Source organism: Kryptolebias marmoratus, linkage group LG2 (assembly GCF_001649575.2).
Source record: "Kryptolebias marmoratus isolate JLee-2015 linkage group LG2, ASM164957v2, whole genome shotgun sequence".
Classification (NCBI taxonomy): domain Eukaryota; kingdom Metazoa; phylum Chordata; class Actinopteri; order Cyprinodontiformes; family Rivulidae; genus Kryptolebias; species Kryptolebias marmoratus.
The window spans coordinates 19629846-19654928 of NC_051431.1; the positions used below are offsets into that span (position 1 = coordinate 19629846).

Consider the following 25083-nt stretch of genomic DNA (forward strand, 5'->3'; position numbering starts at 1 on the left):
GAATGACCTCAGTTTAAATTTGACCAGCTAGTTTGAACAGGGCGGAGAACAAAGCATATTACTGCTGGACTAAAACAGCTCCAATCTCAAAGACTTCATACCTGTTTCCATTTAGTGCACTCCCTGGAAGAGTATCATTATGTTTCTGCCAATATAAATTAGATGGTCTGTGCAAATGTGTATAAAATAACTTTCACAGCTTTTGTGTGAACTGCTTTAAAATTTGGGCCTGCTTTTAGCTTGTCAATCTGAATTAAACTCAGTTTCTCCAAAAGCAAGTTGCTCAAAGCCCTATCTACAACAGGTAAGATATTATTGCTCAAAACCATTTTACAGAATCCCTTTACAATATCAGAATTATCTTTTTAATCTTTCAGAGGAACAATGAAATTATCAAGTAAAGAAACAGAAATGAAGTACAGAGCTTAGGGTTTTAGAAATATTTAGACTAAATGATACAATAGGGGTCAGAAGCTGAAACCAAAGTGAAGCAAAACAGCTTATTCGACACAACTATGAACAAATCATTAATGTGGATTTATTTCAGAAAAAGGCTAACTAAGACAGATTAGAGAGTCAAGATCTTGGCACCGGTTGTTTCCTTGGCGATGAGTGAGGTCTGAACTTGTGTCTCAGTAGTGCATTTTTTACCCTACCTACACTGCCTCCTCTCAGGCTTGATGTAATGATGTTTTGCCTTTCCAGTGTCCACCAGCTCGGTGTTGAAGGTGAACGAGTCTCAGTGTTGGGTGAAACGGATTCCTTTTCTTTTTTTCTCGGTGCTGTGTTGCAGAGATATTTTTTTGTTGTTGTCTTTTTGTGTGTGTGTGTAGGTGTTTTGTAGGAACTGTATGTGCCTTGAGAGTTTGTAGTGTGGGTTTGCATGTCATTGTTCAGTGCTGGATCACATCCAGGTGCAGTCTCTCTTTATTATATTTCTGTGGATATCAGTACGTCCCTGGATGTGTGCGCTTGGCTGTGCAAAGAAACCCAAGGAATCGATTACTGAAGGGGGGCTGACAGCTCTGGCCGCCGGATGCAGCAGGATGCATACTGTAGCAAAGGGAGCACCATCAGTTGCCCTGACAACACCAGTGCCTGTCAACACCTCCGTCCTAATAGTGACAAATTGTCCTTATTACATCAGCGTTAATTCCCCCCGATCTCCCTCAGATGAAGATACTTAGCCCCACACTGATCAAATTGTGTCAGCATAATTACTGGGAACAGAAGCCTATTAAAAACCAGGGCCTCAGACGCACTGTCCAGACTCATCCACAGGCCTATCACTCAACATGCATCTCTGCGTAAGAACTAAAGGAGGGTGGCACAGGATGGAGGAAGGCAGAGAGAGGGGGAGAGAGGGGGATGAGAAGAAAGAGGGGGCAGGTTTTTCTGAGTCACTTGTATGAACAAAGATTGCCAGAATTGCTCACCATTAACATTTTTCTTTTTTTCTGACGGTGATGTGTCCTCAGCAGAAACATTTGTTGATTGCAGATGCATTATCACCAAATTGTAGCCATTAAAAAATCCCATCTTTTCTGAAGATCTTTTTCATGTGAGGTTTTGGGGAGTACTTGTGAGTAATCAGAATCTTATTGACAATAGACGGCAGTCAGGGAGATTTCACTCTGGAGAATCAGGAAGGAAGGCAGTCTAATGGGGAAGTCAGGTTAACTGCTAATCAGAACAGGGCAGAAAAATGATCATTTAAAGCTATTCAAGCTTAATATTTTTCAGTCCCATCTGATCAGCTGTCAGGAAAGACAACATGCTTCTTTTTTGTTTCTGGGAGAATAAGAAAAATGTCTGTATAAGTCTCTAACTGTGAGGTGAGCCCCCCTAGTGGTAGTGGTGGGGAATCCGTATGATCTTTATTTTATTTTATTTTTTTGGTCATTAAACATGTTATAGGTGGAACTAATGTGTAGACTTTAAATGCTGCAACTCAGGCTTGTTTTTATGTTGCACAACCAGCTTTTCCATGGTGATTAGACAGAGCAGCTGAGAGTTGGTCCAGTTGACCATGATCTGGGCAGAAGTGATGATTAGCAAAGAGGAAAGAGTTTCTCTCTTTAATGGAGAGAAAAAGGTTTGCTGGCAGGAGGTGGTGTCACCCAAAATCAGGGACCACCTATCAGACCAATAATGGATTTAAGAAAAGCATCTAAAAGCCAGCTGATCAACTGATCAACCACCAAAATCCCAAACAAAGAAAATTAAATGTGATGTTGGCCAACTTGTCATTGGAATTATAGTGATTGGTAGTAGATGTTTTTGTGCTGTTTACGAAAAACTCTCAGCTGACAATAAAGATTTTGTATCTTACTGAGCTGCAATTATCAAGTGACTAGTTGGCAACTCAAAATTGTGGAAAAATTGTGAGAAAATAAGTGAATGTTTTGTTGCAGTCTCTCTGAATTCTGAGTGTTTTTCAACCTAAGTGACCAACACCGTGTGTCCTTGTTTTGAGCTGGCAGTTTTGATAACCATGGGTTGTTTTTTTTGTGTGTGTGTATGCATGGATAGCAAAACTGCACTGTTGGCCGTGCACATTATTTTGTTGCCCATTTCCACCTATCCCAGCTTGCTTTGTTCCTGCCTTGTCAGCTGCCTCCACGACTATGATTTAATATACTGGAGTACACTTTTTGAAATGAAGAAAGGCAGAGTTGTGCCAGTTTTTCAGCAATTATTATTTATCATCAGTGTGGCTTTCAGACCTGGACATTAACCTTGTATGGAACGCTCCTGTTCAGGTGTCAATATATAGCTCCCGTTTTGAGATGGTTGGAGATGCCCAGCACTACTTTTTTGAGAAATAGGTTGCTTTTTAAACATGTTTAAACAGAGCTGCACGCCTCTGTAACACATGTGAGGAATCTGAAAACCTCATAAAAGATATTCTGGAGATATTTGGAAGACTTCCTCATGAAAGCCATTCACCTAACCAGTCGAAGCCCAGTGAGTTATCGCTTGAGTTATTAAAAAAAAAACCTGATAGCTATCAGACGCAGGATACTCACTAAAGAAAACAGCATCAGAACCACAAGTAAAAGCCATATTAAAAGACACCTGATCAACTGAGCAAATGAAGCAGTTGTGCCTGTTTTGTTGTTGTTGTTGTTTCTTTTCAAAATTAGGGGAACAAAGTTTTTGTCTTGCTTACATGAGTGGATGCATGGATGGATAGTAGGACATTATATGCTGGGAAACTATAAACACATTTATTGGTCTCTTTTTTTGATTTCCTCCATGAGAGGAATCAATATTATTCTGGCTACTCATACGAGTCCCACATAGCAAATTAAAAAAAGAATTACTTTTTTAAGTGTGCAAAAGGTTTGTTAGCATAGATAAAGAATGTTAGATGAATATTTCCTCTCAGTTTTGCAGAAGTTTAGAATTCTTCTTCCAAGTATTTTTGAAAATCAGCTGAAACTCTTCATAGTTTTACCTCCAGACGACTGCAGTAAAGGGACAAAAAAGACTGGAAAGTTGATTTTAAAAAGGAGCTAATGTTGCTCTCACTTTACCAACCTAAGGGGTTATAATTTATCAATATTGTGACTACAGCTTGTTTGTAATAAGTACTGCTCAAATTATCATGACAATAATATATTTCATATTGATCTACTATCACATCCACTCTACTGTGCATTAGAAAGCAGTTCACTTAGGGCTGTAGATACTGAGAAAACAGAATTCTCCATTCCCTCGGAGAGGAAACTTTTGTTTGATAGTACAATTTAATTTATCTCAGAGATGTCGGGGGAGAGGCATTATGTTGGGATGAGGACACATGGGTTCCCTAAGGGGACAAACTATGTGGACTATACAAAAAAACAAATGATTAAAAGTTGAAATTTCATTAAAGCGTCAGCCTAGTTTTACAATAACTGCAATTACCATAAGCAATTTTCACAGCTCTATAGATATGGATTTAACATTGCCTGTAGCTCAACAGTGAATTAAGTCTCTCTCCCTCTCACTGCGTTAGTCCTCAACGGCCCTGGAATGGAATTCACAAATTAGTGTCGTCTGATGGAAATGTGCTAATTGCTGTTGTTAAGCTGCTACAATAATTAGGTTATGATGGCAGACTTGTACACGTGTTGCATGTGCAAGAACACATGTGCACTTGTACACATGCACAAGCTCATGCACACACATACACCCGAGCAGCCCGAAGCCAGGAATCCCACTTCAATTAGGTGGAAATATCCGTCTAAATTTAATTACTCACGTTACTGTCCATCTGTGAGCACATTTCTCCAGATAAGTCATCTGAGCAACATCTGAAAAATTCTCTGCTGCAGCTTTATTTAGTTGTTCTAACAGTTAATTGTCAGTGAAATGGTAAATTGCGAAATTAATCCAACTATTTGCTTCTGGAGTGTAACTGGGACAGATCACAGATGTATGAGGATAAAAGTTGGTGTAATAAAAGCTTAGATAATCTCTCTCTTTGAGCTTTACAAAGATAGGGTTGTGGAAGTATATCTTCAAAGTCCTGTGAAATGTTTTTATTATTAATATTCTATTTCTTAACATTCTTGTTCTCCATTCTTAATTTTCTGAATTCTGTGTTTTATAATATAACATTTTTTTCATCCAACAAATTTCTTGTTATTTGGTAGATTGATAAAATTTTAACCATTCAATAGTAAAATATAAAAAGACTGATTCATATCAACAAATGTTTAACAAAAATACAGCAGTTTAAGTTCAATAAAACGTTCAATTCTTTATTGTGGCTATATATTTATATATAAGACAAGATATTTGTATTTTTTGAGAATAAAATTCCTCAAATGTGTTTATTGTGAAAAATAAAAAAAAACAGTTCTTCACATATGAACCTTAAAATCACAGTATAGTTCATAGGTATGACAATAAATATATTGTAAACGTTTTATATTGCATTACAATTGGGTTCTATTTCCACTGATGATGATGACGATGATGATTATAACTGACAAAGACTTATTTTTTCACTATAATTTTAATTGAACAACTTCCAGCTGCTTCAACACAAAAGTAACAGATTTTGTCTGAGACTACAAACATGCTCTAGGAAAATCTCAATAAAAACAGTTTTATTATTTTTAAGGAAGAATGTCTTCTTCTGCACAGCTAGTCTTTAAGAAACTCCATCTCATATGTGCTGACATGTTCTCATGTTGAGGAATTTACGGATGGTTTAAGTTATCGTTGCTCTCTGTATTGCAGTTAGGGTCAATTATGTATCAGCAAAACGTATTGAGAAATCATTTTCACAAATAATAGCTATCGTTTGGCTATTATTCCGCTGTAATCTTTGTCCTTGGTGTTAAATGTAATTTCTGAATGCCTGCAATGGACTTCTTTGGCTCGACTCGCTGTAATGTAAACACTTTCCCTCACCCCCTCCTTCACATCACATCACATAGAGAGGAGGCTGCAGCAGTCTCGTTCATTATTAAAGTTAGAAAGTGTGAAAAACACTTTGAAGAAAAGTCCAATTCTTTGATTCTGTCTGTGTTTTCCACAATATGGATCTCATAGGCCCTTACATCTACCTGAACTGCATGCCAGCTTCTTCCTTATTAGTCTGGTTACTTAGATGAACTCAACTATTGTCCGTTTTTGAGGGTTTTTATTGTATTACTGGGCTGCTTCCTTTCTGCTCTGCAGACTAATAAAGATCCTCAGCAATTTTTCTCATGTATCATGCAGGTTTGTACTTTTAACAATGACAAAATGCTAAACCAAGGCATGCATGATTGAAATATACAGATTTACTCTGTGCTGTAACATTTCCATTTCACTTAAAAACATTTTGAGAAAATTATGCCAATGCCAATGTAATATTCTTCTTTATGTATGTCTCTACAGGTATGGGTAGGCCTTCTTAATCTAATATTTTCATATTGGTCCCAGTTAATTGTGATCAACTGAAATTAAAAAAAAGATTTTCCAAGCACCCTGAGGTGCTGCTCGAGCTGCAGCTGGAAGAAGAGAGAGAGAAATGCACAAAAGGACCTATTATAAAAGGCTCAGCCCACACCACACAGGTGCAGGCACACAGGATGTAACAGCAATTTTCCAAATAATTAAACCTTTTTAAGCAGGTTTATTGTTTTACTGATGTGGTTATGATGTCTGACCCCCTTCACACTTGATGGCAATGCCACTACAACATTAAAAAATCTATCAGAACATGCAGGCTCTTGGTGCAGTCTTCAGATGAGTATTAGGGACTCAGTGGACTCTCCATAATGTGTGATAGAGCACAATAGATCATGGAGGGTTTTGAGCTTGCACAAAACTTACAGAGCAAGTTCATGGTTGTTTCTTATTATGGTTGCAGCATATTGGAATCCTAGGTGAAGGATGTGTTAGTGTGACGGCAGCGTAACCATGACGTGGGGCCCTTATGCACTGATGTGGTTTGGGTGTCTAGAATTTGAAGCAGGACTGACCTCATTGGTCTTAATCCTAGGCTACAGCAGGGATTGTGCCAAGGTCATGGAAACATCCTAGCATAGGATCGATACCCGTAGATGTATCCTGATGTCGTCTGAGCAAGTTGGGTCAGGGCTGGCATATAGAGCGTGGTGAGGGTGCAGGACAGTGTCTCATGGACATGGAAAGTAGGCCATGATAGATCATGTAGGACGTAGAGAACTTAGAGAGTTTGCTGTCCAGTGTGACTGACGCCTAACACAAAACCTTTGAGTGACATACTGAATCTCATGGCTAGTAAGATCTGTTAAAACTTCTCTGTTTTCTTTACTTGTCTAAGATTTTTGTCTTTTAATTTGTTTCAGTGTAAAGATTCGGCTTATAACACAGAGACAACAGGTGTTTACAGTATTTAGTTTAGCTGTGGGTTCTTTCTGTACTTTATATTTAGAAAATACAACAGAAAAGTCCTTCTGTATGTATAGGTTCAAGGGTAGACTCTTCTGTGTGTCGTTAAGCTTGCTGAGGTATAAAAGCAAACTGGTCTAAGTCCAGTTTGTGAGACAATGGTATGTCAGTACATGTTGTATCATGTTAAATCCAGGTGCTTAATTTAACAGTTCCTCAGTCCTGCCTTTGTGTTTCCTGCTCTTCTCTGAAGTAGAAACTTCACGACAAACTTTGAACTTAAATTAATGGTGTAACACAACTAGTCAATGTATTACCTTTAGTTTGCCTTCCTTATTCGTTTTCTTCTAACAAAACCAACAACACTACTGGGATTCTGTTGCTAAATTGACAAATCACATAGGAGTTATGGACCCAGGCTTGAAACATCTCATCCCTATTTTTGTTTATTACCTGAGCGAATCATGAATTCTTCTTTGTTGCTGAAAACTTCCTGTAAGGTCGTGTTGCTGTTTTGAATCGGCTGTCCTGACATTCTTTAACGCACAGACCTGCTTATCAAGGTGCTGTTTAATGGCCCTGGGCTTCAGCAGAGATTACTGGATTGCTAACCTCATCAAAGACATCGGCACCCCCCAGACTCTTTAACCTCGGAGACCTGACTCTCTTTTCAGCACTTCTTCTGATGTACTGTTTGTGTGTGTGTGTGTTAATGAATGCCTGCAGCCTAACTCAGCAAGCTGCTATACATTAATGTAAAATTAATCTTCTCGCCATGTGGTCCTGTACAAAGGTGGTCTCCTATTGTGAACATAAACCTTCTCTTCACTTATTTGCAGTGTGCTGCTTTCCCTTCAGATTCATCTGTGCAGCATGCTGTAGTTTATGTCCCAGAAACATTAGAGTAGACAGTAAGGTTAGTGTAAAAAATAAACGAACAGAGCCGCCATGGATGGGCTTCTTGATAAATGTACCCTTAATTTAAACCTCATGTTGTGCATTCCTAAGTTGCCAAAATCTCATCATTTATGCCAATGTTTTCTGAAGAGTCAAGACTTCATTGCGCAGCCCCTGCTTTAATGCTACAAAAAAGAGCAAAGATGTTTTAGCTTCCCTCCCGGGCAGCTTTGGGTCAATTTGGATTTATTTAATGATGTAACTGGCTTAGCCAATATAAAGTTCAGATCTTTTAAAGTGGAATTCCGCGGAAAGGTTATAAATTATTAATATCGCACTCTTTGCGTCGCTCTTTGAATGACACATGGTTCTTACAGAGTTACAATGGGCTGTAGGGATTGAACTGGTAATATCAACTGGGTTGATACAGAGATTACTTTTTTTATCAGTGCTTTATAAAGTGAAATAAATTGCAGTCATGTTCAGCACTCCAACCCATTTACAGAACAGGCAATGTTAAATCACTTACAACCTTTCCTTTATTCTGTCCAACACACAGTGACACTGTAGTGAACTCATCAGGGGCATTTGTGTACGTCCAGATTTTGTCCAAGGATTTGTTGACATAGAGACTTGAGAATGTGGTGATGAAACCATTGTCTCTTTGCTTAATGGTCAATCGTTCCTCCTCCGCAGCCTTTCAGACATCAGACTGTGAGGCATGATTTATTAAATTGCCCTCTTTGATTTGTTTGTTTTTTATTAAATATGAATGGTTCGTCTCACAACAGTTGCACATTTTGTGCTTGACTTAAAGTGCACAAATTATTTATGTTAAATGAAAATTAATGTATAATTTATTATTATGAGGTCTAACAGTACAAGTTACTGCATTTCACTTTATTTATAATAGTTGCCATTTTTGGCATTGTTTTTTTTAAAAAATAAAATGGAAAAGGGGAAATATTTAGCTGGTTGGCCTTGGAGTGTCAGATATAAAATCAGATTATTGGCTACAAGTTGTGTTTTGATGGGAATGGATTAAAGTGAAGATACTAAACATAACTCTTAACTCTACATTTTGTTGATCTTTTTTATTTTCTCCAATTAGTAAAACAGAAGTTTTTCTTAAATTGGTAAATTGTTTACTACTCTACAAAACAGGCTAAATGTTTTCTGCTGTCAGCCAGAAAAAGTATCTTCATGTTCTGGTTTGGGCACCAGATGTGATCAGATTGAGAATATCGTCATCCTGAATATTGCCAAGAATAACAACCACATATAAGCTAAAATATACACTTTTTTAGACTAATATATATACATATTTTGGTGGTTTGTGGAGGTGGTCATAAAAGCTGTATTTCTGTTTATTTTACAGTTTGTTAATCTGTTTTTGATCAACTGTTTGATTGACTATTGGATCTATTTTACCAGCAGATTACACTTAAACATCCTGTGGCATGAACATAAAAAATAAATTCTCACAGTTACGTGGCTTTTTTCATGATAAATCCATAATAATCAGCCTTACCTTTTCAGTCTGATACAAGTTTTTTTTTAACAGTATTGTTGAACTTTCTTGGATGACTTTTATTTTTTCTTTTAATAACGATTGTCTAGATTTGTATTAATTTACTCTTTTTGCTTTTTGTATTCATGTGTGGCTCATACTGTATGTGTCAGTCTTGTTGGATAAATGAAAGCATTTTTACCTGAAACAACAAGACTGGTATGATTAAATATTGTAATACATAACACAGCCAGGTATGGAACCTACCTGATCCATTCCTGGTATGTACTGCATACTTAACTAAGTACTAAATGTTCTACCTAAATAGCAGGTGTGTATTCTGTAAGTACAGGGTAACAAGTCACGTCATAATACAGCCTAGTCCTCTTCGGCACCAGATTAGCAAAGGTACACACCAGGCTGTATATATACTGCTACCCAAAAATATGCAGTGGTTCATTTAATAAAAAATGTAGAAGTGATTCCACCAACATAAATAAATTGAGAACCTGTAATTGTTAAAAAAATGGAGTCAAAACTAACTGATTATGTTGACCCAGTCTATAAAGATTATGTTTAAACAACAGAATAGTCTAATTCTGAAATCATTGTAATTATCAGTCAGAAGTTTTAATTGACTGAAACATTCAGATTTATTACATGAGACATTGTGTTTGAATTCCAAATTATCATTATGGAATTGCTGTAATTTAGGCGCTAAAAAATATCAGAAATGTTTATCGGTGGTCAGTTTTTTTGGGGTGAAAGACGGTGTTGTGTTCATGCGGCCGTTTCAGACTGCAGGATTTCATTGCAGTGTTCTGACACAGCCAGCCACTATTTTAACATTCAGGACACAGAGGGAGAGACAGAGAGCAGGGAGACAGAGAGAGAGAGAGAGAGAGAGAGAGAGAGAGAGAGAGAGAGAGAGGGAGTGCAGGACAGAGAAGAGGCAGAGAAGGAAGTGGAACGAGCCAAACAGGAACACAGAGGGTTTTCAGACTGAGACAGAGTCTCTTTGCATTTTAGCTCTGATGCCAGAACTTTCACTGAATCAAGGATGCCCTCTTCTTCAGGCTTCAATGGCAGCTCTATCATTTATTGGTACTCTGAAAAAATCTATTCATAGTGCAGGTGCATTAAAAATAAGAGATTTTTTTTTAGCTGAGTTAAAAAGTGCACATGATCAATCCTGATTTTAATATTGTTTATACATATTTGCAAACGTATGTAACTTTTTTGTGGTTTAAAAATAGTCTGCTTTTTTATTGTATTTTTATTTGCTGCCTATAAACAGGTAGCTTTGAGTTTTTAATGGGATTTCAGTCAGGTCACAGACAAATAAAACACAGATTGGTCAGATGATGGCACCGTAAAAACAACCTCATGTTTACAGACACCCTGTAAGCTTTTTCTTATATTTGGCTTTAGTACAAATCCATTGCACTAACTATTTTAAATATTTGGATCTTTGCTGACAATTTTATTAAAACTTTAACACATAAATCTTTAATTACAATTTCTACCAGATTACTTGAAATTGGACAAATGAAATGCAATTTTGACCAGACTGATAAGATAAGGCTAATCCTGCCACCTTAAAACAACTTAAACCTATAAAGTTTTATAACTGTTTTTGTTTATGCTAGTTTATAAACCTTTGCACTCATATAAATTTTGTTTTACGGAGCAAAAATATTATGAAATTCCCGCTGTAACGTCTTTACACTTGGCCTCACTCAGGCTAGCCATTAGCTCATCAGTCTGGTCAGAATTAAACTCCATTTCTCCAAGTTGGGTTCGTTCAAAGAGATAACGAAAACATGTTAAATAATAAGCGTTCATAGCCTTTCTAGAGAACCCCACTTTAAAAGGTCTGAACTTTCGCTTCAAGAGTTGCATGCATCAAACCTTTTCTGTGATTTTGTTGTCTTGACTGGATCAATTAGTGTCTTTCTGTCTTTTTAAACCAACTTACTTGATGCAATCTTATTGTACTCCAACACTGATTAATTAAAAGTCACCAACATATTGAACTGTGAACCTGTGCTGTAACACCAAATTTTTCTATGTATTGGGTGTATATGTTGTTTTTTTAACTTTTGGCCTAAAGACAAGCATTAATTACTAATTAAAATATGTTAGGCTGCAAATAAACGTGTCATTTTTAAAACACAATGACAAACACCAAATTGTGACAGACAGAAGTTCACTGCATCTAATCTAATACAGAAAATGAGACAACTTGATGATGAGCAGCTGAGACTTACTGATGCTATTGGAGGGTAAACACTTAAAGAAAGTCAGTGTAGCTCAAATTGCTAAAAACTATTTTTAATTTTGAATTTAATTCTGATTAGGAGAAAAAAGTTTGAAAGTAAAGAGAGCATTGAACTTTGTTATGTGATTATTTTTTGCCATGCAACACTTCTATTTGTGTTTTCATGTACAGTACGTACAATGGGAGTACAATTGTTTTTTTTCCATTTTCAGGGCTTTGTTTTGGTTCTGTGATATAATGTGTTCAACCTCGCTATCATTACAGATGGCTTTAAGACATTCAGTCTATAAGAAAAGCGGCCAGTAAAGATTAAACACAGAAAATGACCTGTTTTATCTGCAGAATAGTCACAGTGCTGATTTTAGTTTCTGTGCATGCAGGCGTGTAGCCCAGAGGAGCTCTGAGGTGGAGAGTTCGGCCATGCGATGTGACCTCAATCAGCCCAGATTAAAGCCGGGATCCGATGTCCTGCCCCCCCATGACCCATTTCATGATGCAATGTACCGCTAACTCTGAGCAGGCAGAAATTAGTTAAAGAACTGAATCCTCATTACCACAAAACTCACTTCAGGGTACTCTCACCAGAGCTCCAGCTGTCTAATATTTTACTAGTCAGCTGCTCTCAGTCCATCAAGTAATCAGACATACATGTGCTACAAAAAGGGTTTCAAGCCTTTTTTTTTCCATGGAAGCCTCCAAGATGCACCTCCTATCTCTGCCGTCAGAACCTCGCACATATACCAATGCAGCACAAAGAATCAATATAGTTATTTATTATTTATTCATTACTCTTTCCAGAAAACTTTTCTGCCCATAAAAATGTCAACAGCCACCTTAATCTTGCTAACCTCTGCACAGGGATGAATCTGTTACAGGCTGTTTTTATTGTTCCAACCTGATGAAGTCCCCTCCAGTTACATGGAGCTGAACAAAAAAAGTGCCTGATTTGCCGCAACTGGTTTGAGAGCAGCGTTTCGTCCTTTGATGATACAGAACTCTCTGTCTGTGTTCTTCTGTAAAAGTTTCTTTGACACTGAATCAGTCTGAAGGCAGGTCAGCTCCTCATCACAGCTGAGATCATGTAAGCGTTCAGTGCTGGAAACACAAAAATCCTACAACTTTTTTTTTTTTCTCAAGGATGAGTCAGCGTTGGTAAAACTGGGCCTAATTTCCTCTCAAAGCTTGTTGCAAGTCCGAGCATAAAGACTCACATGCAGAGCCACCATCTGCCGTTGGTACGGCTCTTGTTTGACATTTTACAACCCGTTACTCCAGTTTGTCTAAGATGATTCAGCATGCTCCATCTGTTTGTTGGTCTCATTGTAATGGTCATGTAGTGATTACCATTTCAGCCAGAAACAAGTCCATCTACTGTTTGTCCAAAGTTGTTAACGGTGCAACATTCTGGTGAGCTAATTTGGTCATGCTGCAGCATATTTTTCCTTTTCCTCTGTTTGATAGAGTCCTAAATCTTTGTTCCTTTAGTTTTTTTTTCTTTTTCAAATTGTTCTTTTCTTATATCCTCTCATAATGTTGCATAAGCCTGTTGTGTCACAGTAATAGTTGTCCATATGAAACACTAATCAGTACAAAGGAATAAACAAAGCACTGAATAAAATAAATTTGCCTTTAGGATTTTTTTTTGTAAGTAGGTTATTTGAGTAAGTTAAAGAATTTTTATAGGTTAAAGAATTTATTTTATATTTATTCTCACTATTGTTTTTGCCTTTATTATGCAGAGGTGCAAAAGCAAACAAGCAAATAGAAGCCTATAAATGATTCAATAGTTGCAACTTTTTTCAGGATCTTTTGAGAGCCTGAGATAGACGGCAGTCGCTTCATTACCTCTTTAATCTAAAACAACACTGGAGATCCTATAAATTTAATCAAAGCCAACTGGTCATCTTTTTGAAGACAGAAGAAGCTTTCTCAGTTCAATTCAAATTGATTTGGGGATGACGCTCAGCTACTACCACACCAAATTTTACATACATATCTGAAAAACTGACTAACCATTTTTGTACAACCGCAGTTGGCTCGTTCTGTAAAATGTAAATAAAAACAGATCGCAATGATTTGCAAATCTCATACATCCGTATTTTATTCACAATGGAACCTAGTCAACATATCAAATGTTTAAACTAAATTGTACGAGTTTCGGGGTAATTTTGATTGTGTTGGCAGCATCACATCTAAAAAAAGACAAAGCCATTGACACTGTTGGCTCTCAGCTACTACCATGTTGGACTTTTCCTCAGTACCTGTAACATTGACTGAGATGATCCCTCCATTGGTTCATGAGGTATTTTGCTAACATGATAAACAGACAGACAAACACAAGCAATTCCATTATTGCCCTTATTTCACCTTCAGGGCAAGCAATAAAAATGTATTTCTTATGTGTGTTTTGCAAGACGCATGAACCACAAATAACTGTAAAGAGCCACAGATGCTAATAACATATCCAGTTAGGTTAAAATGTTGCTATTTCTCCACTAACTCAGTCCTAAAATGCAGATTGTCAGCTGAGCTCGACATTCATTTAAATCCCAGCGACTTCAGAGCGCGTTGGCAGTGAGGATGCTGTGACACTAGTTCATCTGTACGTCGAGGCTTATTTAGCCTGCTGAGAATGAGAACCCGCTGTTTGTATTAGATCCTGTCTCTGGCAAAGTGGAGATGATTAGATAAAGTGTGTCTGGTGGAGTGGAGCACTTTTTCACTTTACAGACGCAGAGCCTGCGAATAAATGGAGAGAGTGACTCCGCTTTCTGACAATACCACAGAAATGCCATTTCAGGGGATTTTTTTATGCATCTCAGACATGTATTAGGTTAATATACTGCACTCTACTAAAATACTGTTTTGAATGCATCGTTAACATTCTTGCAGCTGAATGTTCACATTTAATTATCCGTAATTCATCACCTTCTGCGTTGCTAAAATTCCAATGCAATAGGCAAGTTATAACTAAGGAAAAAAAAAAAACATCAATATAACAGTGCTTGTTTTGAAACCCTTCTCTGCTGTAGTGTCCCCTCCGCCTGCACTTCATTCTGTCATAACACAATAACTGAGCTCTGACGTCTTAAAAGGTATTGCAGGAGTATAGAGGTGCTTGGAGGGAAAATTGCAGCAGCGGCTGGAGTGAAATACCATTTTGTCTCACTCAAGATGGATTCCACAGTGAGATTTCAGAGGACCAGTACAGAATCAAAATGGAGAAGCCAGAAGGGAGGAGGAGAAAAGAGGGGGGATAAAAAGGAATGAAGCATTGTAAGGAGTGGATGGCTTTAGAGAAGATGTCTGAATTCTGTTTCGGCTGTTGTGTGGAAAGCACGGTTTGCCTTATCCTGGATGAAGTCATCTTTGTTGGTTAACTGCATTTTGCATGTGCGGCGCTAAATAAAGCGTTTAAAGCAATCAAGAGAGGATTAATAAGACGAGTGTGCGAAAGCTAAACAACCTGTTTAACTACAGATGGGAAGTGAGGCAGTGAAAATGAAACAAAAAAGCAAAAACGATGATGAAAAAAAAAAAAAAAAGACAGGCCCCTCTTGAGCACCGAGGAGATTTACCAATTGTCTTGCTTACTGGCATGTCTGCATGGCTACTGGGCATCCACACACATCCACACACACACACACACACACACCCTCCCCTTCTTTCCTCACAGATTCCACTTGCTGGTTGCCCATCTAACAGTCCTGAATGTAAACCCGTGAAACCCCTTCAGGACATCAAATTCGTATAATCTGTTGTCGGTTCTATCTAGGTCAATGCTTACAATAGCTGAGCAGTTTCGTTTTGCTTCTGCCGCCTCAATATACACCCCCCCCCACCCCCACCACCACTTCCAGTCCCCCCTCCTGTTTGTTCAACCCCACAAGGTTGATTTTGCTTTGCCTGTCTAAACATTAAAAATGCACATAAAAAGCAGCGATATTAAGCCTGCTTTGCTTCCTTTATACATATAAGTCCCTGGTGGAATATTAATATCATAGCTTGATGTTAACATTAGCGCATAATCTCGTTTTGCATTTAGTTTAGTTTTTCTTTTCTTTTTTTTTTCCTGAGCAAATTGGTCCGTGGTGTGTGATAATTCAATATTTGTGTCCTGAAACTGAGCACAGAACCACAGCCCAGCACTGCAACATGAAACATACAGGAGCGAGAAACTGCAATAATAGTGTAAGATACAGTTTGTTTTTTCCTCCAGTCTATTGGGGATTATGTTTTATGACCTAAAGGAGGCTGCAGACAATTTGGTAACATACACTGGGAGGAAAATCCCATAGCTACACTTGCTTTTTAATGCATTTTAAAAGCCGATTTTGAAATGTAATTTCAACAATTTGGAAAATTGTTTTGAACAAAAAGCACAATTATAAATTATGAACATTGTCAGAACATTTTAAAGTTTTGTTTTTATTTATTTATCATAACGCTGTTTATTGTAGATTTAAAACAATAATAAAAAAACAGTAAATGTTAACAGATCTCCCCATGTTCACACTAAAAATTCACAACTAATTTTCTCCAGTGCAATCCCGCTTTCCTTCTTTTTTTAATGATAAGTTGCTGATGTGACTGCTCTCTTAAGTGGGTTGCAATCAAAGTCAAGTCTGCGGAGATTTTATTCAGCTGTCAAAAATGCAAACTGTGCAACCTTGATCAGAGTTACCCTGAAACGTACAAGATTCAGGTTTGTTTCGCTTCTAACAATCTTCAAGCAGACGTGAGTTTGCAGTGAGCCCTTGAATATATTTATTTTACTATCTACTATCTTTACAGTGCAAAAATACTAACTTTTTCTTGCTACTAATTTATTACTACTAATTATGATAATATTTGTCAGTTTTATATATATATATATATATATATATATATATATATGAAAATAAAATTACATTTAAGGCAGTTAATAACTTCAGTTCCTCATAAAAACATTTATATTTGTAAATCAGCACATTTCAGACTTGTTAATTTAGAAAGTCTGTTCTTTTCAAACAGGTAGTTTTGGCTCACAAAATTTTACTAAAAATCAAATACATATGTGGTCCAGATCATATTATATATTTATATATTCTTTAAGCTCATTCAGTTTATAATAGAGTAATTAATAATATAAACATCTCTGTATCAGTTTCAGTGGCAGGCAGCACTAAAGTGGCTTCAGATGCAATGAATGAAGTGATCCGTCATGGTTTGTTTATTCATTTATTCATTTGTTTAATTTAATTTACACGCTCTCCACTTTAATATTTAAATCACTTTGATATAACCAGTTTTTTTTTGTTTGTTTGTTTCTCAGTTCACCCTCTAAGTTGATATTCTACAGCTGTAAGCGTTCGCCTCTTTTTGTTTTTCTCTTCTTTTTGTGGCCTTTCGGTTTCAAAGTCTAAGAGAGAATATACGGTATGTCCTGGAGGAGAATTGGTTTTGATGTTCTGGTCATGAAGTCTTTAGATTGCTAGAAGATAAATAAAACATGTACACAACAATCCTGAGGGCCATTCTGTTTGCTGTTCAGTGATGAAGGGATTTGTCTTCATCATATAGGCCTTCCTGTAGAACTGGTTATTTAAACTGAATTAAGACTAAATCTTGACGTACAAAACATGTTCAAAGAAATGCCGCTTGGCTTGTTTTTTTGTTCATTTTTTTCTTCCCAGTGTTTTTGCTTTACAATAGTGTAAATGATGCATACCAGACAGACGCGTGGCCAAGGAGATTCCTCTTTAAAAACAGGTCAAACCCTAATTGGTGCAGCTGTAGTTTAATTTCTTTAACCTTGAGATGTTAAGCGACATCTTTTTCTTCTTGAATTCGTAAATATTACTAAAACTGCTCCTCCTCTGGTCTTAATTCCTTCGCTGCTGTTTCCTTCTTAGCATGCCCACCTCTACAAAGAGCTGACAGTCTTGTGTAAATTGCTTTTCCAATCAGTTCTGACATCAGTCCGCTCCCATGGGACTGTGGGGATCCATTTGATGGGAGAGAGGAAGGTTTATGTCCTTATGGATGTTGACAACCCCACTCAGCCTGGTTTGATCTGTAGAATTAACATAATGTTACTGCACTTAAAGAACTGGCTGTGACAGCCAAAGAGGAATTGGTTTTCTGTATCAAACGCCAGCACCGTTGAGGTTATACCGAAGTGCAAGAACACAAAGACAGTGGAAGCTGTTTATGGATCAGACATGGAAAAGATATTCAGATTTAATAACAGCTGTGTAGGATGTTTATTATCACAAACACAAAAAGGAGATAATGTTTTTTGCCCTGTCTGTGTTTTTGTGTTAAAATATTTTGTGAACCTTTTGACGGAGTTCAATGAAACTCTCAGAAAGTAGTAGGAGTCGGGTTACAAGTATTAGTAAAAGACTGCGGGTGATATGCATTTCTCCAAGGAATTCCAGGCGTTTAATTTATGGATGTGTTTCGTGTTCAGAATTATTAGTTTAATTATTTCCATTACAATTAGCCATGAAGTCTTGCGTTTGAGAAAATACTGTAGTTGTTATTTTTTCATGTTTATGCATTTTTTATATTTGCTCAAAACTTGGCCAAACAAATACTTTTTTTGAGGATTTTGTTTGCTGAGGTTTGTTCATAACTGGCACTTTGTGGAGAAAGAAAGTCTTCATGTAGGCCAGAGAAAAGGAACGTTTTATATTGTAAAGTGTTGTTCTGACACCAAACAACAACTGCTGCCCCTCATGTCCGTACTTCCTCCTCCTAATCTTCCCCAGGACAAAGATATCTGATCACATCTACGGGAGCCTTGTATATTGTGGACGTCCTGCCTGAGGATGGCCTCAATAACTACCGCTGCACAACACGCCACCGCTACACCGGTGAGACCCGCCAGAGTAACAGCGCGCGTCTCATTGTGTCAGGTCAGTACTGCTTTCATACTCTCACCGTTTAAAAAAATAAATAAAATTTTTTATTTGTGCAGTGAACTTTTTATTGAGCAGTTTTGTAAAAGTTAGAACATTATCGCCCACCACCAAACGTACTTGTAATAAACCAATTCAAGATGGCTGCCACAGCTAATCAACCTTAATAAACATAAAAATGGCTTTAACTCAGATAATTATACGGATATTAAGCTAAAATGTGGTGTGGTTGTAGCTGCGACTGATCCACAACCCAATCTCTATAATCTAACACAAGTTATTTGTTTGAAACTTGGCCATTAACAATTGGAATCAATCCACACCTGATTAACATTTGGAGTCAAACCATTTTAGGACAGCTGCCACAGCTAATCAACATTAGCCAACACAAATATGGCTATAACTCAATCAGTTTTACATACGTTGAGCTAAAGTTTGATGTGGTGGTAGATAAAAATCATTCACAACAAATACCTCTAAACATAGGATCTTGCTGTATCAAGTGAGATTGTGCGTAATGTTATTTTCAAAGTTTGAACAAAACAGCTTTAACTTTATCATAATTCGTTGATCATTATAAGATTATCTTAGTTTAAAACTCTGGCATGATAGGAGGTGGGTGATATGCATTCTTTCAGGTAATGCTAGGCCTTTTTGGAAAAGATGGATGGAAAAGAATCAACTTTTAGTCTCATCTCCGATATTAAATGAGTTTCTCTCCTCTAGTCCACATGAAATATGTATATATAGTTTATGGAGCTAAATATTGACCCCAACAATCAGTCTTGCATCAGACTGTCTGGCGCCGGGCTTTGCACACCACTAATTAACGCTACATTCTCTGCTCTGTCCAGACCCCACCAATGCTGAGCCAGCCATCTTGGATGGCTTTGACCGCAGAGAGGTGATGATAAATCGCCGAGTGGAGCTGCCCTGTAAGGCCTCGGGCTACCCGCCGCCCAAATACCGCTGGCTGAAGGACAACAGCCCGCTGGAGCCAGACAGTCGCTTTCGCCAGACCATCTCAGGGTTGCTGATAGAGAACACACAGCCCAGTGACTCGGGGACGTACGTCTGTGAAGTGTGGAACAGTTATGGCAACGCCGAGGTCATGGGGCGCCTGTATGTCAAACGTAAGTATTTTATTTATAGGAGGAGCAACACTGCAATTCTGTGGTAGAAAACATGTTTTATCCTGGCTTTTATATATTTAAAAAAGTGGCTAAAATATTTTTTCTCTGATCAATTTCCTCTGAAAAACTAGTCAACCATGTTAGTTAATCCTGAACATTCTCAGCAGTCTTCCCAACCTTATGTCATCATCAGTCTGTCATCAAAACATTTTTTAATTGTCTGTTTTCTGCGTGTGTAGAGCCTTTGAAGGCCGTGGTCAACCCTCGAAAGGTGAAGGGCAGCGTGGGCAGCAAGGTGTCTCTGTCCTGCAGCGTGAGTGGCTCAGATGAGTACGAGATCTCATGGTATCGTAACGGAGAGATCATCTACCCTGGGAACAACGTTCGCTTCACCGGGCTGAACCGGGAGAACCTGATCATCGAGGGAATGACGAAAAGTGACGGAGGAGCTTACCAGTGCTTCGCCAGGAAGGGCAAGATGTCTGCGCAGGACTTTGTGCAGGTTATCCTCGAAGGTAAAACAGTTGCAGTGTTAGAGAATCTGTTCCATCTATCTAAAGCTCAAAGTGTTACAGTTGTTCTATGAATAATTGGTGAGTTGGCAGATTAGCAGAAAGTTTACACCACTGTAACTCTGTGCTGCCATATATTCATGCTTTAAAAACACACGCACGTGCACACTTTAGTCCAGTATCTTACCTCAGCAGCGTTGCTTAGGCAACCATCTCCTGTGGTCTGGGAGCTGTTGGAAGAAGATATTGATAATCTATAATCACGTGGAATAGACTGAAATTATCAGAGAGAAACAGCGAGTAGACACAGACATTTTAAAAGCCAAACACTCTTTGTGTCTGAGAAGCAGGGAAAGATGAAGGCCTAATGGGGGAAAAAAATCCAGGATTGCTTTCTTTTCTTTTCTTTTTGGCTTACCTATTTTACTAAAGCAAGTTTTTAACAAGAAATATTTCCCTAAAACAATAAATGATAATAAATATTTGTTATAGAGGGTGAAGAGAAGAGCTTTTGTCTTCTAGCTGCTGCTGTAATAGTTAAATGCACGTCGAAAAGTTATTTTAGATCCTGTGGTCTTGACAAAAGTACATTTATTAACTTGTTATTTTGTAAAACACCATTTTATTTGATGTTTTAAAGATAAATCAAGCAAAAAAAACTAATTAAACCTATTCTCATTATAAATGATTGTTTTTGTAATAAAAGTTATAAAACATTTTAATTACAACTTTAATTCATTCTAGGTGACCTTTCTTACATAAAGTCACATTTATCAATTAAATTAGATTATTATGTAATGTCATATTTATTTCATCTTTCTATTTTCATCTTTTGCTTCCAAATAAAGAAGCTGGTGATCCTTTATACACCATACTTGCCAAAGCAATAGTTATTTTATTTATTTAGTTATTTGTTTAACAGTACCAACATGAACCTACTAATTTATTGTTTCAAACTTTAAACTCGATACAATTATATTTTTGATTTATGAATTTCTTTATTTGTTTCTTGATTTAATAAAGGGATATTATTGGTTCTTTGGAAAGTTAATGAACATTTAAGTTTAATTCTTGAAAAAAGGGACAGTGCACATTAATTCAACATGAGTACATGGTGTAAATGTGCCAGATTTACCATACAGACTAATGTCCCTCTGCAGTCCCCGGCAGGCTTCTGTTTCACTCACCCTTTCATGCTCCACCTTGTCCCCCCAACGCAGACGGTACCCCGAAAATCCTATCCTCCTTCAGCGAGAAAGTGGTGAACCCCAACGAGCCCCTCTTCATGGTCTGCAACGTCAAAGGAACGCCGCCTCCCCGGTGCAGCTGGTCGCTGGACGACGACCCCGTCATCAAAGACAGCCACCACCACCTGGGCCACTACGAGACCCACGAGGGCCACGTGGTCAGCCAGCTCAATGTCACACACACCCAGGTGCAGGACGGCGGGTTGTATCGGTGCACGTGCAGCAACTCGGCCGGGGTCGTGTACCACCAGGCTCGAATAAACGTAAGAGGTGCTTGTCAAATCAGCTCCTCCAAGAACAACAATACACAACCTGTGTGTCTGCATGTCAAAGAGTGACTGTTGATGATTGGGACTTACATATATTTGTTTTTCTTTTAGTGTTTCCTAGAATATTGTTTGAAAGGATAGTTTTGTCTGTTTTGAAGTGTTGTTCTGTCAGATAGTTATCACTAGTTAGCACCTTATCAGCTATAACATCAGTCGTAGAGCAAGGAGTCTAAAGAAAAGGGCATAAATTATTGTCAAGGCTAAGCCAAATGAGGGCTCCTTTATATTGTTTTTTTTTTAAGCTTACAAAAAGATTCTTTCTCAGAAAGGTCATACTGTTGCAAAAGAATGCCACAGCACACATACATTCACGTAGTAACACGGACATTGTTCATTTGAGCAAAGAACAACAAACTGAATGGACAGTTTCATCCAAAAGTGTTGAAATTAAATTTTAGCTAATGTAGCTAAACAGGACCTTGCTTGGCCTAGTCTTGAAGATAACTTCTGCCCCTTTCTCCAAACTCTGTGCTCAATGACTGATGCCACAGCTGATACAGCACTAACTACTGAGAGCTATTTGACAGAGCATCGCTTCAAAAATGACCAGACTATCCCCTGAATGTTATTGTCTCTTCAAACTGTAACTCTATGCTTGTATTTTTAGGGTAAATTAATTATCTTGGTTCATCTGGAAATGGTTTGCAAATCACCAGAAGAAAATTATATTTCCTCTGACTGAATACATTCCTCTGTGGCGTGGTTGTGTGTGAGAAAGATTATTAATGTGTGTCTGTGTCTAAGTGTATTTTTTTACTGAAGCAGCCAGTTTGAGTCTTTTACAAACAGATGTTCAAATGAATAACCCTTCTGTTAGAATAAATACAGAATGAGGCTCTGAATATATAAAGGAAGTGGAAAATATTACCGACGTAAGTAGCTTTACTACATGGGTGTTTAAATATTACTTGAGATAGTTGGAACACTTTAATCTGCTTGTCATTTCACTGCCTAATACTTAGCAACAACTCCAACAACAATTTAGAAATGCTGTTTCCAGCAGGTATTAAGTCTGAAGCTGTGGAGAAAACAAGTTTGTCTCTAAATCCTAAAAGCCTTTCGTTTATTCGTTAAAAAAGCACCTCATTATAGTATTCATGGAGAACCTTTTCTCAATTTTTGTCTCTGTTTAGGCCGCGCAAGCATCCGTCCCATGAAAAACATCACAGCAATTGCTGGGCGGGATGCCTTTGTTCATTGCCGAGTGATTGGCTACCCTTACTACTCCATCAAATGGTACAAGAACTCCACTCTGCTGCCATTCAATCACAGACAGCGAGCCTTTGAGAACAACGGGACGCTCAAGCTGAGCAACGTGCAGCAGGTGGATGCTGCAGAGTACAACTGCAAGGTGATGGTGCAGCCCAACAAGATGGAGTCCCAGAGCGTTCACGTCCGTGTGAGAGGTGAGTGTGTCGAGCTGCAGCGAAGAGGGCTGGTAAAGTCCAAAGTGCAGCACAACTTTGAAATGTTAGGTGTTGTTTTGAAAATTATACCAAGTCCTAATGTAAAAGACTGATAATAAATACAAGTTTTACCTTCAGTCTAATAGTCTTGTCAAAGGATTTGGATAATTATTTTCCAAACATCTCGAAAAAGCAATTACACAACTTGAAACCCCTTCCACAGGTCACTAGTGAAGAGTTTAGGTTTAATTTTCTCGACTGAATGTTTTTTAAACAAACCAACTGTTATCTTTGATTGTATGTGTTTAAGGCCTAACAAGACGACTCAAAGGCAGCCAGATATTTTGATATATTTGTTTGATCTTTTGAAGTTATTTCACTACATCCAAGGAACTTTCCCAAATCAAAACTGAAAACTGCAGAGTTGTTGGCTGTTCAGCTTGTGAGCTGTTGAACTCATGTGCAAATCACTGTCGCTCCCATCCCTCTTGAGGGTCTGTTTCAGTTTTGTACCTTTTGTGAAAGCTCCTTGGATGAGATGCAAAATGTTATGAAGAAGCAAGAATAAAGTCTGATTTCCTTTGAACCAGTTTATTAAGATCTCCATGTCCTGGATGACTGATACTCTACATCAGCATAGTGTTAACTGTGTCTGTTTGTGAGCACTTGTTCATTTGCCTGTCTGTTAGCAAAATATCTCATGACCCAGAGGATGGGTTTCAATGAAACTTTCAGGAAGTAATCATTGGATGTGCCTCTACAACTGATTAACATTTGGAGTAAAGCCAATTTAGGACGGCTACAAAAGCCGGCTGACCTTAGAAAACAAAAATGAGTATAATTTAGTAATTTTTCCAGATATTCAGCTAAAATTTGGTGTGGTAGTGGCAGAGCATCTTTCCCAAAACATATTTTGACTACTACACAATCCACATTATTTTTGCTTAAAACTTTGACGTTAACTGTTGGCATCAACTCTGTCTTTTGTCAAAATGTCTCATGAATCACTGGAATGATCTTAATAAAAGTCTTAGAAAGTAATCATTAGATTACATCGAAAACTGAGTCTACCCTTTTTAAAATGGCTACCAGAGGTAACTGACCTTAGCCAACACAAAAATGGCTACAACCCAAATCAATTTTTACAGATAATGAGCTAAAATTTGGTGTGGTAGTGGCTGAGAGTCATATCCAATACTTACTCCAAGTACAAATGAATTGTTTGAGATCTTTATTTTAAACCTTGGTATACAAGGCAGCAAATTTGTTCAAGGAATACCTTTGAAATGTTATTCATTACACAACTGATCAAAATCAGGAGCATTTATGTGATAATGAAGAGGGGCATAGAAACAGACAAGTTGAATTGTCACAAGTTCAAGTTCAAATCTGATTGTTTATTCCTTTAGGTGCATTAACTAGGTATACAGGGTAACAGGTGTTTTGTTGGAATATGGGGGGAAAACGAGTTCCTGCCAAAGTCACTTACTTTGTAAATTAAATACATCAAAATTTTAGGACAGATATATACAGTAAATAGATGTTATCAGACTTGTAAATTAAAATCTACCAAATAAAATTCCTAAAGGAATAAGAGCAGTATATTAGGCAAGTCAAATCACTGTTGGCTGTATCAGTATATTTAAGTCTTAGTGATTCATTCATAATATTACAGAGCGACTGATCTCCTTTGAGATCTTACAACTGGAATAGGTTATACTGAAAAGGGCTTCCCCATTATGCCTCCATTGTGGGGGCTCGTCGTCACTTTAAAGCACTTTCCCAAGCCAAGAAAACAGAGGGAAAAACGAGAGTGATCGCAAAGGAGAGGGTGATGATATAAAGCAACACTTCCCAGTGGTGCTGTAGCGAGCGAGTGCATTTGTTAATTTACTCTACTCATGCTTAAAATGCGGAAGTGTTTTGGGGAGATCCCTGGAGTCCATTATCTCCACTTTGTTTTGAATTAAATAAGCTGCTAAAGTGCTGCTTATTTCAGTGTTGT

The 25083-nt window shown here is 37.7% G+C and overlaps 1 protein-coding gene across 5 annotated transcripts in view; it reads left to right on the top strand.

Moving 5' to 3' along the window:
* Positions 1-25083, top strand: part of dscamb (Down syndrome cell adhesion molecule b) — a 152192-nt gene that overhangs the window by 86132 nt on the left and 40977 nt on the right. For 4 of the 5 annotated variants that reach the window (XM_017420072.3, XM_017420073.3, XM_017420074.3 and 1 more), the window contains exons 4-8: positions 18302-18448; positions 19306-19584; positions 19824-20099; positions 21317-21613; positions 22806-23078. In XM_017420072.3, the coding sequence (XP_017275561.1) occupies positions 18302-18448; positions 19306-19584; positions 19824-20099; positions 21317-21613; positions 22806-23078 (1272 nt within the window). Of the gene's footprint in view, positions 1-18301; positions 18449-19305; positions 19585-19823; positions 20100-21316; positions 21614-22805; positions 23079-25083 lie in introns of those variants that run through there. The other variant, XM_037973852.1, reaches the window with a different exon arrangement.